We start from the raw sequence: 14,924 nt of genomic DNA on the forward strand, positions 1-14,924 counted from the left end.
GTATTTGACTCATGCGAGAAAACCAGGCGACTGAGCGTTGATTGGATATACAGTCTTTTTCGCGCCCACTTTACAGGCTTCAGGTTGGCCCTCGATGCTCGATGAAAATCCACCCCAAACGCTTCCAAGAATTTATACCATCGCTTGATCCTCTACCGTTTCTTGCTATTTTTCCGAATGATACGTGAATTTTAGCATGTTTGAAGGGGATAGAATATTTGTTCAGAATCTGAATTTGAAACCAAAGGAATCATCCGTATATAACCCATACAGATTACGCTAACCGCGTTGAATATTCGATACGACTGTTGAAAGTGAAATGAAATAGTCACTTGATATACAGCTGAAAAATTGTGTTAGTAATCCGATATTCATAATCCGGCACCCGGAGGTTGACGAGTTCCAAAAACCACAAAAATGTTCCACTGGAATATCCAAGTGAAAAAAATCATGTTTTTTGTCATGGTTATAATAAGGATTCTGTCGGTTTTAAAAGCACTCTATTCTTCATCAGTAACTATTTGTTTTACTGTAAATTGAAATACACTTATGTGATCTGATCTGTGGTCTTTTTACGTAAGTTTAAGTACAACGAACTACCGACCGAATTCAAAATTTTTTCTTCAGTTTAACTGATCAGGATATTGCCTGTAAAGTAAAATTCATTTACTGATATCGATATCTGACTATGCTTGAAGAATATTAAAGAAGCAATACAAAATTGCTTTTTTATTTAAAATCAAAATTTTAATGTTCATTTCTGCATCCATGCTACGAGATAAGTCGTAAGAAGTATTTTAATTTACTCAAAACTGTTGCAAATTTTCAGTATGAGTTTTTGATGCAATTATGAAAAGACCAGGTCCTCAACAAATGCTGCATATTTGCATTATCTAAATATATACCAATTCAATTACTATCCCATTTCAATCCCACTCAAATACTTCACTATAACTTCGAAGTATCTAATTTTCCCCACAAAAAAAAATAAAAATAAATAAAAACCATTTATTTTTATCCCTTCCATGTATATATCGGACTGAAAATGTCGAAAAACGTATTCTGGCATTTCTCGAAGATCTATCTGGATCGAATTTCATGTTCAGGTTCATCAGTTTTTTTTCCCACAAAAAACAATTTAGGACATATTTTTTCCGACGATATTAAGTTATCGAAGAAAAACTCTTAAAGGATGTTAATATTATTCTAATATATACCCCATAACATATCCAAACAGCAGCCAGATTGAAATTTTTATCCTAAGAAAGCTCTTTCCGGGTGCATTCAGTGTAGTTTCGATTTAAATAACCATTGTGATTCATGAAATTTCCATCGGCAGTACCGCATCCGTTCTGCTCGAATTCCATGGAGTTCTTTAAGTCCCAGAGCCTCCTGGTGGGGATGGATGACGGGTAGCTGCAGGGCGCCGGGCGTCCCGGCGACAACGTCGACGAGACAGACGGTGCTTCTCAGCCACTCGCATTTCACCGGCGCACTTGATCGTCCGCACTTCTGGTGGTACTTCCTCAGCGACACGCTCCCTTACGCATCAGAACAGGAGACGGCTCATCGTCATCGCAACGCCAATTCGTCCAGCAGTAGTCGCCTTTCGGTAAAGACGTGATCGTCAGCCAGGACACTCCGCAGGAGACGCAGGACAGAAAACCCGACAATGAGGGAGATCGTTCACCTGCAGGCCGGTCAGTGCGGAAATCAGATCGGAGCCAAGGTACGAGACGAATTTCACCTCTTTTCAAATCCGAATCAAGCCAAGCGTTCCAAACATGGTTTTAGGAACACCGGCGGTTTTTTTTGAATTTAGGTATTCAAGGGTCTTGATTCCACATCTAAATACCGTTACGATTCAATACCGATTGTCTATTTTTGCACCCGACACTGTCAAACGAACGATTTTACGAACATGGTTTTAGGAACACTGGCGGGATTTTTGAATTCGGGAAATTCGCGGGTCTCAGTTAAATCCACAAATTTTGTTACAATTCATTGCTGATTGTAGGGTTCTCTGCAGGGAATACCTACTATAAAATGAACGATTTGGACATTGAATTTCTAACCCAAGGAAGTGTTCAACTGACACAGTAAGTTTCCTGTGCTTCCTGTCACTTCTCGACGTTTTATTTTTTATCCTCGTTCTCATACACGAAGGCAGTATGTGCGGTGCATATGCACACAGGCCGGAATAAGAAAAGTAAATAAACCAACCGCGGGACCTCTTAAACCGCAGACGGTACGCTCTGATTCCTTGACGATTCAAATCCAGCTCAGAGTCTCTTTCAGAGGGGGCTCTTGACATCCACTCGAAACCGGCTAATTTGATCCCCGAGGCAAGTATAAGATAACGTCGAGGCAGAATCTGACGCCGATTCTTGAAAATTAATCGTTGTATGAATCATCGGGAAAGAAATGATCCCATAAGTCATTCGTTGATGTTATATTGAACGAGAAATCGATCCCTGTAGCAAATTTTATTCTACATATCGAATTTCCAGTATAAATTGCATCTTACGATCTATAAAAACTGTGAAGTTTTTAAAACAAATGAGTATCCGTTGAATTTTTCCCCAACCCGCATTGCATGTAAAATATATTCATAGATATGTACAGGGCATTCTGTATATAATTTCCGGCGATGCGTTGGCACCGACGTGACGCTTGCAAAATATTGACGCCAGGATACGTGTACGTGTGCATTTACTTAATTGCGAGCTCTGCGTATATATCTTATCGACCCGCACTCAGGAATATCCTACCTGCGGTGTATAATATTACAATTGACGACAGCCTGTCCCGCTTCGTACGGTTCTTTGTCATGAAAAAGCGCTTGGCTCTGATGGAAGAGAAGTAGTTAAATCTGATGAAAAAGAAAAAGTTTGAGCAGAGATTATCGACCGTAAAAAACCGAAAATGATTCAGACCCGTTCTTCCGGAAGTTGAAGCACTAAACCGTAGATTAAAAGAGGAAACTGAAGCTCGCACACTTATCGTTAATTAAAACTTTCTGATCGCGTTTGATAAATGTATGATAATTAATTGCCCTCACGATTTAAAAGCATGAATCAAGAGTTTTTAAAATTTGATCACCGTTTTGCCAATTATTGAATTTAATTATCTTTTGTTTCTTATTTTCTGTACGCAGAATTTTTTCATTTTGTTACTACAATAATAATGTGACACAGTAAACGCTTTGTAAGCTTACGGGAATAAATATAGGAGCAATATAATGGTGAGTTTGTCTTCGGGTACACGGAAACAAGATAAGATTGCTCGAAATAACGCCAAGTGTTCTAACGGGATCGTGGTTAATTTTTATCGCGAATAAAACATTTTGAAATCGATGAATAATATGATGTTGCAAGAAATTGACACAGTTCGACATAGGAAAAATTGCAGGTGAATCTCCTGGCTGATCGTGAGATCGATGCGGTACAGTTTTGTCGTTTTTCAAACGTTTCTTTACGTTTTAATGCCCGTTCGAGTAAACTAGAGAATGTTAGAGTTTATTGAACTTTTTGCGAGCCAGTCGCAGTGAGCGAGCGAATGACTCAGAGCTGGAAGGCAGCAGTAGGAAAACGCTTGATTGTCCTTGGGTCTTGGATGAGGAATAGAAATAATTATAGTAAATTGACCTTTATTCGTTCCAAGACTCGCGGTTAAGGGATTAGCCAACAAATTGACTACGAAGAGTGCTCAGCGACCGTTTAACAGAGCAATTGCACGTGAAATTCGGATCGAGATTCTCCCGCAATTACCGGATCTTCTTTTTTCCCCCCGATCTTTCCCCAGCTGAAAATCATTTCCTCTTTTTTAGCCGTCTCAATTATCCCCTCGGGATTGTGCCAGAACATCCCACTTCAAAATCAAAACCATACGATTTTGTTTCTCGGTAAATTTTTTCCGCACCAAAGTTTCACCTCAACCCTAACACCTCCAAAGTGAATAACCCGTTGACTTTAAAATGAAAATATTAACGCCAAATGCCTTTATTTGAGTACAAAAACACTTTTTGGCCGATTTTGCGATGTTCTGAACATGTTTCAGAAATTGAGGTTTTTTTCTAAAAATTAGTGTTTTTTTCACATTGTGAGAATAATTCTACAAAATAAATTGTGGCAATCGATTTGTCAGAAAATCTCGGCGGATCGTATAACTGAACTTCATAACTTGACGTGAGGTCTTGCCGAGACTCTCGTCCTGTTGATTACCGATTATCGATTTTTGCTTTCCTTCTTCAACTTCTTGAAGGAAAAATTTTCGATGCCAGCAGGATTTCCTGTACATTTAAAAAGCACCTCGCTTTATTCTCGCGTTTCTTTGTGCTCGGCGAGGTCGGATATGTACGTAGAAACTCCGGAACTCAGGACTTCGGTCAACATGCGGCAACCGTGTGGTGAGATGTCACAGAATACTCGAGTCTCCGGGTGCAATGAAGGACTGTCGTGCACGTGGAGTGTTCTCGACTATCCGACCAGCCATGCTATCCCTTAATTATGCGCTATTTCATAACGATTTTAACGAGACTCCCTCGCTGAACTCGTTCATTCGTGACACTGCAAAGGCGTAAAAAACGCTCCTTTACGCGTACTCTTGATATGCAGCTATAAATTTTCATCTATAAAAATAACTGGTCTAACATCCTGTAATCGATCTACTCCAGAAGTCAATTTTCAGGAAAAAAAAAAGAGATCTGAAAAGAAAATTAGCCAAAAAGAAAGTCCGGGATTAGCCATCAAGATAGGAAGTATTTCACCCGCACATTGGTCCGAATACAGAGTAAATTGGTTACGATAAAAAGGTCAAACAATTGCAGGAATCTTCGAATGTTAGATGTGTATAATAAAAATTCATTCAAGGTTTGATTTATCGTTCAGTGAATACTGGACGCGATTTTCTGCACGAGGGATTTCGCGATCGGAGCGTGAAAACAAAGCTTTACTCAACCATTGGTTCGTTTAGTTTACCCACATTTATAAACACCGAGATACAGAGGAAGTTTGCATTTTTGTGGGTCCAGATTTAGTTGCAATGTAGATGGACGGGATAATACCAGTTACGCTTGAACATTTCAGCCTAATTATTATGCTTTAATCTTGGTTTTATTCAAATGAAATTCATCCGCGAAACGGAATGCAGATTAGAAGATCACGTAATCCCATCACTTTTTACAGTAAATTAAAACGCAATTTTGTCAAAAAATAGTTGAAACCGAGGTTGAATCTGTACGTATTTGCCCAATTTTCTCGTGAAACTACGCAGAAGCGTGAAGGGAGAAATTGGAGTCCCGGAGGCTTAGAAGCCTGGGAAATGCGTCTGGGTTTATATCTATGTCCATATCTCGTAGCGCGTATGCAGGCTTAGCAGCAGTAACAGAAGCACACAGTGGGGTCTATTAATAGTGAAAAAGAAAATAGTAAAAGATGAGGAGACAAACGTAGAAGGAGCTGTGCAGTGCTGCAGGGGGCTGGAGCAGGGCGAAAGAGAAGAAGAGGCTGTTAACGGAGCGCCTTCTCTAACGCAGTGCATGCGACAAATGTCTCCGAGTGCAGCGTACCGGCTATTTATACTTACCGGAGATATATTATACCTACCACCTCGCGCATCTCATCCGCAACGGGATGATTTTTGACTTCCGAAAAGAGTGCTTCAAGCCCGGCGCAGCTGCGTTTTCAGAAATTATCTCGTTTGCGCCTCACAGTGTTTATGCGAATTAGACGAGATTCATTGTAATTATACATGTATTTCAATTTATTTGTAGTTCTGGGAGGTCATTTCCGAGGAACATGGCATCGACCCGTCCGGCATCTATCACGGGGACAGTAACCTCCAGTTGGAGAGAATCTCCGTTTACTACAACGAAGCCTCAGGTAAAAATTCTAACTTGTATTTTTTAGTCGATTATAGAATTATACGAAATAGGAAGAACAAAGAATTCTCTAATTCAAACGGTAAATAAAACAGATTTTTTTATAAATTTTATTCATTTAATTTCACATTGAGTAACGAGTCAAAAGTTCCAAAAAACCAATTAAGGAACCGAAATTGATCCGCTGAAGTTTGCTGATAACGCGGTTTTATTGCAGCAGCCTGACTGGCTTCTTTGACTATGTATACACTTACATGAAAGTGAGGATTTGTGAGACGTCATCTCTTAGAGTTAAATATACAGTCAAAGTAAACATAGTTTCCCTCATGAATCGGCTTAGCAGCTGTTTCGACGTTAGATAATTCGGTCTGCAATTAGTCAGAAGAGAGACACTCTAATGTGATTTCACGACGCTGACGAGTTTCTCCAATCATCGCTTTATTTTTCTTCAAAATTTGGTATTAAAATATGAACTCAAATCGATCCTCTGCAGTGAAGTTTGTCCATTAGAAATTGACACGTCGAAGAAAATTTTCTTTTACCAGAGGCAATAGTTTTTCTGATCAATTAGAGACCAAAGGAACTGAAAGCCAAACAGCTTTTGATCTGATTCTCCGCATGTCTAATGCTTGCACTTTGACTGCATCCAACTATTATAAGCCATCAGAGGCTAAGTCCGACGGATCAGCTATTTGAAAATTTTTTTTACATACCTCGTTCATTTGAAAACATTTTCTGAAGAAAAGCACCGGTGACTCAGTCCAGTAAAAGAGAATCGCTTGGTAATACGTTCGTCATACCGTTGAAGAATGATTTTTTTATGCTTTGTTGTTTCAACGATAAAAATTTTACGACACCCGTTTACGAGGTGAGTCAAATTTCGCAGTATACAAACTGCTGCTCTCTCTGGGAATGTGTAACATTACCTAGACGCGTAAATAAAGGCATACTTGCACGTTGATTTTTCTAACTTATCGGTGACTGGCGGTGGAAATGACACCAGAATGAAAGAATTCGGTGCTCGAGACGCCGGTCCTAAGAAGCGAAATTTCCAGTCGTCGTGCACCGACCTTGTTGGGTTGGAGTTCTCAGCGGATAGCGATGTCTCTCAGTTCACGTTGCTCAAAAATAGATTTCTCCCGCAGTGTCGACGGTGGTATGTCAAAGCCTCGGAGGCAGGACGAATGAATTTGAGAAGAGAAAGAAAGAGAAAAAGGAAAAGGAAAAGGGAAACAGCGTTCAGAGCGTGGAAATAAGAAAGGAGAAACTGGCAGTCAAGGAACCTCGTTAGGTTACGACTGAAATAACTTTGCTCCAAGTCATACACTGTCCCTTGGATGCGATAGCTTAGCGCAGGAAAACTTACGTGTAATAGGAAGTAGCTTAAGCTCACAAATAACTGGTATGCGAGATAAGCTTCTTCGTGACCAACAATAAGACAAGAGAAAAAGGTAACAGCCTCCGAGCCCACCGGAGATGTTATTTATCTCTTATATCCCATCGTCAAAAACAATACACTCGTCAATCGTGAACGGCTTGTGTCTGGTGGTCAGAAATGTCAGGAATTCAAAAGGGCCGCCACACGCACGTCAAACGGACCAGATCATTTCACACAAAGTATTCTGTTCCCTTCAGCGTTTAATCTTTTAAGAAATCGAGGAATCACTTAGATGCTAGATATATGAGAATCAGTTTTTCCAACAGAAAATAATATATAAATAACTTCGTAAAGACTGATTGTAGATAATTGGTTGAAACCCTTTTGCTGAATACTTGTCTCATATTATTGTTTACCGAGTTACAACGCTACTATAATGAACAGTTATTATTTACCGACAGCGATTGAACGGTTTTTTAGACCCATGACCAGGTGCCATAACCAAATAAAGATTTCCGCCTGTGAGTGTTAATTGTGATAATGAGTTTTCAATTGAATGACAATTGAGCTATGATTAATATTCAAGATTAGCCACACAGCGGTTAAATTTCATTTGGCAATCACTGACGCAGGTGAAAGAAAAGCTTCGTTTCCTGCGTCTGAAACGGTGTTGAGAAAGATCTGCAAGAAATTCAACGTAATCCTTGTACGTGCAGAATTGAGAATTGTATCGTGAGAATCTGGGACTGAGTCATAACGTTTCGCGGTCCGATTAAGGCGAGGTCTCTCTTTAAACCCAACTCCTTTTGAAGGCCATAAGAAAAAAAAAGTTAATGTCTGAGGCATATCGCTACCCGCGAACGTAAATACATATCTATTCGAATTTATTATTAGAACGTGCTTAGCGCGGCTAAATTGGCTTCCCTAAAAGTCGCGTTGGTCCACGACTCGAGACTTCCCCTGCATGTAGGTACGCGGCAGCCGTGGCTCTTTGTCACCGTTTACAATCACACATATCGTATGCGGTACACGTGCAATTTGCGTATCGTTTGTTCCCTTCGACCATGCATGCAGCAGCTCCATGTACAACGTACCAAAGCGTAATGACGATAATTATCCACTGCAGTGTGACTCGATCAGGAAAGATTTCACCCCGTTTGTCACCCCTGAGCAACATTTTCACCGGTAAAACGTTAGACGCGAACGAGTGGAGGAAAAAACTGAGTTGGCACCTCGGCAACTTTTCATGTTCATACTCCGATGGTATTTTAAGTGTCTGGTTTAATTGTAGAAGAGTTCAGTATACACGTGGCATGAATGAATTCACGCGAATGCAAGCAGGGTAGCTAAAAGGACAAAATTTAACGAGCAGTGCATGCGGCGTGAATTTTGAATGACGACTGCACCGAAGTTGGAAGTAGAGGTTCTGGTTATCGAGGGGTGAAATTTAAGAGACCCCTAAACTCGAATTTCACTTTAGACCATCAAAGGGTGAATTGCAGAGTTGGAGGATGAGAAGAAATTTCTGGCTTCAATTATTCTCTTCTATTATAGAATTTTATTTTTCGATCACCTCACTATGATATGCGGCCTTTGTTTCAGTTGCAACATCGACAAATGGAGGAAAGTACGTTCCCCGTGCGATTCTACTCGACTTGGAGCCCGGAACTATGGACGCAGTGCGTTCGGGAACGTACGGTAAGCTGTTCCGTCCGGACAACTTTGTCTTCGGTCAAAGTGGGGCCGGAAACAACTGGGCGAAGGGTCACTACACGGAGGGTGCCGAGTTGGTCGATGCGGTTCTGGACGTCGTGCGAAAGGAGTGCGAGAACTGCGACTGTCTTCAGGGATTTCAGCTGACGCATTCCCTGGGTGGTGGAACAGGATCAGGAATGGGAACGCTCCTGATATCAAAAATCCGCGAGGAGTATCCGGACCGGATAATGAACACCTACTCCGTAATGCCGTCCCCGAAGGTATCCGACACCGTTGTGGAACCGTACAACGCGACACTGTCGGTTCATCAGCTGGTGGAGAACACCGACGAGACGTACTGCATAGACAACGAAGCACTCTACGACATCTGCTTCCGGACCTTGAAGGTATCCAACCCGTCTTACGGGGACCTTAATCATCTGGTATCTCTGACAATGTCCGGAGTGACAACGTGCCTCAGATTCCCAGGCCAGCTTAACGCCGATCTACGTAAATTGGCCGTGAACATGGTGCCTTTCCCACGACTCCATTTCTTCATGCCGGGATTCGCTCCACTCACTTCTCGCTCGATGCAACAATACTCGGCGTTGTCAGTGCCCGAGCTTACCCAGCAGATGTTCGACGCCAAGAACATGATGGCTGCCTGCGACCCGAGGCACGGACGGTACTTAACAGTGGCCGCGGTATTCCGGGGAAGAATGTCGATGAAGGAAGTCGACGAGCAAATGCTGAGCGTTCAGAACAAGAACAGCCCGTATTTCGTCGAGTGGATACCCAACAACGTGAAGACGGCCGTCTGCGACATACCACCAAAGGGACTCAAGATGTCGTCCACCTTCATCGGCAACACGACAGCCATTCAAGAACTGTTCAAGAGGATCTCTGAGCAGTTCACCGCCATGTTCAGGAGGAAGGCTTTCCTCCATTGGTACACTGGCGAGGGAATGGACGAGATGGAATTCACCGAAGCTGAGTCCAACATGAACGACCTGGTCTCCGAGTATCAACAGTACCAGGAAGCGACCGCAGAGGAAGATTTTGAGCCCGAGGAATGTGGAGATGATTTCGAAACCTGCGAACAAGAGTGAAGCTTCGTCGCGGCTTGCTTTGACGTGGACGAAGGCCGAGAACTTCATCGATAAAACAGACTCGTTCCAGGGAACGGCGTCGATTGATCATCTGAATGTAACACCGTTCATCACCATGATATAAGAATGTCCTAAATACTTTAGTCATATTTATACTATACTATTATATGCTAATACGTAGTATTCGCTACTTTTCTAATTTTATACTCGAGTATAATGATAGATAGTTAAACAGATATACGGAAGACTGAAGATGAAAAGTGTAAACATTTACTTATGTGTTGGTTTGGGATTAAGCCAGGCTTCTCTCTGTAATACGATTGTACATGATCCATCATACGAGCACCAAAGCTCTAACCAAAAATTTAATTGTGATTACACCGTATATATACACACTTCTATACACGTAACAACTGTTGGATGTCAAGGAAAAGAGTTTTCTTGTCCCTTATCTTCAGGGGATACTTTGACGATTATAATTTACGAATTCGAAACCTCAGTCAAGATCAAGTTCTGGACATTGCTACAGCGAATGGAATGAAATTACGTTATTATTAAACGCTAGCACAAATCGGATCAAAAGTATTCATTCGTCTGGATTTTATCCGCCTTCTTCTGCCTGTTTTTCTTCTTGTTCCCTTGCATTTTCTGGCCGATTTTCTGCTTTCTTTTTACCTTTATTCGCTACATAAGTCTCTCTTTCTTTTCACTTTCTTCTACGTGATCCTCTTCTTGGTCGTCGTCTACGATGATGTCCTTGTCAGGTTCGGCCTCCTGGTACTGCTGATACTCTGATATCAAATCCTGCACGTTTTTGATAGCAGTAGTGAAATCATTCTCGTCCATACCCTCAGAAGTGTACCAGTGCAGGTAAGCTTTTCTTCTATACATCGCGTTGAACTGATCGGTGATCCTTTTGAACAACTCCTGCATGGATGTGGTATTTGATACTGACGTGGCAGCGACTTTGAATCCCCGCGGTGAAATGTCACAGATTGCAGTTTTAATATTGTTCGGTATCCATTCGACAAAATACTTGCTGTTCTTGTTCTGGACGTTGAGCATTTGCTCATCGACGACCTGAAACGTGAAATAATCGCAATTTAAATGATATTTTCCAATGACAAAACCCCCATAACGAATCACCATCTCATTTCACATAACCTTAGTGGATACGAGTCCTCTGAAAATGGCTGCCACGGTGAGAAAACGACCTTTTGTGGGGTCGCAGGCTGCCATCATGCTCTTGGCGTCGAACATTTCCTGGGTTAGCTCCGGAACGGACATAACACGAAATGGCGCAGCGCTGCGGGAGGTCAAAGGGGCAAAGCCAGGCACGAAGAAGTGGAGTCTCGGAAAAGGCACCATATTGATGGCGATTTTCCTCAAGTCAGCATTCAGTTGGCCAGGAAACCTTAGGCATGTCGTGATTCCCGCCATGCACGTCGATACAAGGTGATTCAAGTCGCTGTAGGTCGGTCCAGCGAGTTTCAACGAGTTGGAACAGATGTCGTAGAGGGCCTCGTTGTCCATACAGAATGTCTCGTCGCTGTGTTCGATCAGGTTATGCATCGTTAGAGTCGCGTTGTACGGCTCGACGACAATGTCTGAGATCTTCAAGGATGGTATAATCGAGTAAGAGGTCATAACCCGATCAGGATATTCCTCGCGCATTTTCTTCATCAGTAAAGTCCCCATCCCTGAACCCGTGCCTCCTCCGATAGAGTGCAACAGCTGAAATCCTGTCCTAGTATTGAATTCACTATTGATCTATAACGATTCGCTTGTTAACTTGAAGATTACCTTGAAGAAGATCGCAGCTTTCGGCTTCCCTCCGAATCATGTCCAGAGCAGGATCCGCGAGCTCAAGTCCTTCTGTGAAGTGACCTTTGGCCCAGTTGTTTCCAGCACTAGCCTTTCCGGCTATGAAGTTGTCTGGCTTGAACAGCTTACCGCAAGGTCCAGATTTTACTGAGCTCAGCGAAGCAGGATCCAAATCAGCCAGAACCACTCTGGGGACAAATCGCCCATCTGGTGAATGGAAAGATGACATGAGAAGAAAAAGAAGCAGTTTTAGAGTTTGTCGAATAATGACTGGTTCAATAAGAAGACTAAGGGATCCTTTACCTTGTCCCTCGGTAAAGAAAACGTTTATGCGTTCCAGCTGCAAGTCCGACTCGCCGTGGTATTTTCCTTCGGAATTAATGCCATGTTCGTCTGCAATGACTTCCCAAAACTTGGGAGAAAAATTACCGAGGTCAAGTGATGATTCATTTTCGCTTGCCACATGGTTGCCACAAATGCTAAATCGTCTTTATACCGTCATCTGATCTTACCTTGGTACCTATTTGATTGCCGCATTGCCCTACTTGTATCTGCACGATCTCCCTCATTGCGTTATTTTACTCCGAGAATTTTGTATGCCAAATAAAAATGAGGTTAAATTTTGTGCCAAAAGGTGATGAGGTCGAGAAGTTTAATGATTGCGAAGTTTGATGGAAAGTTAAACAAAGGATTGTCATTTTCTCATGGCAAACTTGAGCTTACGGAAATTAACTTTTTTTGCTATGTAAAATAGCTTGTTGAGAATGGTTATTCGGAGTGATTTCACTGTCCAGGCTACAGCTTTATGAGCGGAATAATTTGGTTTGAAATGGTCAATGGTCGTCTAATCACAATCTATCAAATCGTGTTGTTCATAAAATTACTTTCCCGCAATCGTATTGTGATTTAAAAAATTCTATATAAACCTGATTGTCAGTCGCCATACAAAGTCTTGTGTTACTTCATGAGGTCATTAATTTCCAAGTATATGAATTTTTATTTTTTTTATTGCAAAAAATGTAAATGTACGGATAAGAACATTTTCAATCCATCATAATTATAGGTTATATGTTAAAAAAATTGAAAGTACACGTACATAAACACCATAAAATTCTGATAAAAAGTAAAAATGGTAACAAAAAAATAGAAACATGTAAAAATATAAAATTGATCTCAAAAAGGTGTTCGACGAGGTGGCGTTTGAATTCCGCAGTCTGTGCTAGGGCGGTTCCTACTTTTCTTCGCTCTCCTCTTCCTCGTCAAATTCACCGTCTTCTTCGATCGTTGCCTCCTGATATTGCTGGTATTCCGAAACCAAATCATTCATGTTGGACTCAGCCTCAGTGAACTCCATCTCGTCCATCCCCTCGCCGGTATACCAGTGTAGAAAAGCTTTCCTCCGGAACATGGCTGTGAACTGTTCAGAAATGCGTTTAAAAAGTTCTTGAATAGCGGTCGAGTTCCCGATGAAAGTGGCGGCCATCTTAAGACCACGAGGTGGAATGTCGCACACAGCGGTCTTCACATTGTTAGGAATCCATTCTACAAAGTACGAGCTGTTCTTGTTCTGGATGTTCAGCATTTGCTCGTCGACTTCCTTCATCGACATCCTGCCGCGAAAAACCGCAGCAACAGTCAAATACCGACCGTGTCTCGGATCGCAGGCGGCCATCATATTCTTAGCATCAAACATCTGCTGGGTTAGTTCCGGGACCGACAAAGATCTGTACTGCTGACTACCGCGCGATGTAAGCGGCGCAAATCCTGGCATGAAGAAATGGAGCCTTGGAAATGGTACCATGTTCACAGCCAATTTCCGTAGATCAGCGTTGAGCTGTCCGGGAAATCTGAGGCACGTCGTTACGCCAGACATTGTTGCAGACACGAGGTGGTTCAGGTCACCGTAAGTCGGAGTTGTGAGTTTCAAAGTGCGGAAACAGATGTCGTACAGCGCTTCGTTGTCGATACAGTAAGTCTGGTCAGTGTTTTCGACCAACTGATGGACGGATAGAGTCGCATTGTAGGGCTCAACGACGGTGTCGGACACCTTGGGCGATGGGACCACTGAGAATGTCGTCATTATCCTATCAGGATACTCCTCACGGATCTTGGATATCAGCAGCGTCCCCATACCGGATCCTGTACCGCCGCCGAGCGAATGGGTTAGCTGGAAACCCTGAAGGCAGTCGCAGTTCTCGGCCTCCTTTCTCACCACGTCCAGGACCGAGTCGACCAGCTCTGCACCCTCGGTATAGTGTCCTTTCGCCCAATTGTTTCCAGCGCCGCTTTGGCCGAAGACAAAATTGTCCGGACGAAACATCTGTCCAAATGGACCCGACCGCACTGAATCCATTGTTCCCGGCTCCAAGTCTACCAGAATTGCTCTGGGCACGTATTTTGGTCCCGATGCTTCGTTGTAGTAGACGTTGATCCTTTCCAGCTGAAGATCGGAGTCTCCATGGTACTCGCCTGTCGGGTCGATGCCATGTTCGTCGGAGATCACCTCCCAAAACTGGAATATACGAAGGTTTTAGTAATGCTAAATAGAGCAATACCATTGCTTATACATGTTTTTTAGAATTTCAGAAAGCTTGAAGGCTTATACGTAGGTATTATGTACAATATATATGTAATTTGAAAAGGGATAACACATTGTATCTATTCGCAAGGCTAAACTGTCACTAATTTAAATACGTGTTTCACATTCATGAGAAATTGGCTAACGTTCAGCGAAGGTCGATGGTCCGTTGGTTACCTTAATGACAGTGTACGGACCCTCTGACCCTATATGACCCTACATGAAACTGACCTTCGCGCCAATCTGGTTGCCACACTGGCCCGCCTGGATATGGACAATTTCACGCATCGTAGAACCGTTGATACTTTAAGAGGTGATGTTTGGCTGGATTTCTGACGGATGGTTCAAAAAACTAAAATTTTTTTTAAAGAGACGGTGATTGAGAGCGAGATAAGGTCGTCTGTTTACCAAATCTACAAAAACAAACAAAAACAATGCCTTTCTTTCTCCTTGACAACG

General features: G+C 42.3%; 2 protein-coding genes and 1 pseudogene across 2 annotated transcripts; 1 reads left to right on the forward strand and 2 right to left on the reverse strand.

Annotated features, from left to right (window-relative positions):
• Positions 1–1,466: 1,466 nt before the first annotated feature.
• Positions 1,467–10,448, forward strand: LOC124407489 (tubulin beta chain-like). Its single transcript, XM_046883671.1, has 3 exons — positions 1,467–1,729; positions 5,774–5,882; positions 8,862–10,448. The coding sequence occupies exons 1-3, from the start codon at positions 1,673–1,675 to the stop codon at positions 10,061–10,063; spliced, it is 1,368 nt and encodes a 455-aa protein (XP_046739627.1). The 5' UTR covers positions 1,467–1,672; the 3' UTR covers positions 10,064–10,448.
• Positions 10,449–10,698: 250 nt separating this feature from the next.
• On the reverse strand, positions 10,699–12,456 carry LOC124406570 (annotated as a pseudogene).
• Positions 12,457–13,005: 549 nt separating this feature from the next.
• LOC124407490 (tubulin beta chain-like) lies at positions 13,006–14,854 on the reverse strand. The gene is made up of 2 exons (XM_046883672.1): positions 14,697–14,854; positions 13,006–14,399 (listed from the first exon to the last, which is right to left on the reverse strand). Exons 1-2 carry the CDS (start codon positions 14,751–14,753, stop codon positions 13,119–13,121), a joined length of 1,338 nt encoding a protein of 445 aa, XP_046739628.1. The 5' UTR covers positions 14,754–14,854; the 3' UTR covers positions 13,006–13,118.
• Between the last annotated feature and the right edge of the window lie 70 nt (positions 14,855–14,924).

This window comes from Diprion similis, chromosome 6 (assembly GCF_021155765.1).
Source record: "Diprion similis isolate iyDipSimi1 chromosome 6, iyDipSimi1.1, whole genome shotgun sequence".
Classification (NCBI taxonomy): domain Eukaryota; kingdom Metazoa; phylum Arthropoda; class Insecta; order Hymenoptera; family Diprionidae; genus Diprion; species Diprion similis.

Bases quoted from the DNA above. Each gene is read 5' to 3' on its own strand.
- LOC124407489 (XM_046883671.1), top strand. From the start codon at position 1,673: ATGAGGGAGATCGTTCACCTGCAGGCCGGTCAGTGCGGAAATCAGATC. The intron at 1,730-5,773 runs GTACGAGACGAA...ATTTATTTGTAG, and splicing joins GAAATCAGATCGGAGCCAAG to TTCTGGGAGGTCATTTCCGA. The intron at 5,883-8,861 runs GTAAAAATTCTA...CCTTTGTTTCAG, and splicing joins TTACTACAACGAAGCCTCAG to TTGCAACATCGACAAATGGA.
- LOC124407490 (XM_046883672.1), bottom strand. From the start codon at position 14,753: ATGCGTGAAATTGTCCATATCCAGGCGGGCCAGTGTGGCAACCAGATT. The intron at 14,400-14,696 runs GTCAGTTTCATG...CGTATATTCCAG, and splicing joins GCAACCAGATTGGCGCGAAG to TTTTGGGAGGTGATCTCCGA.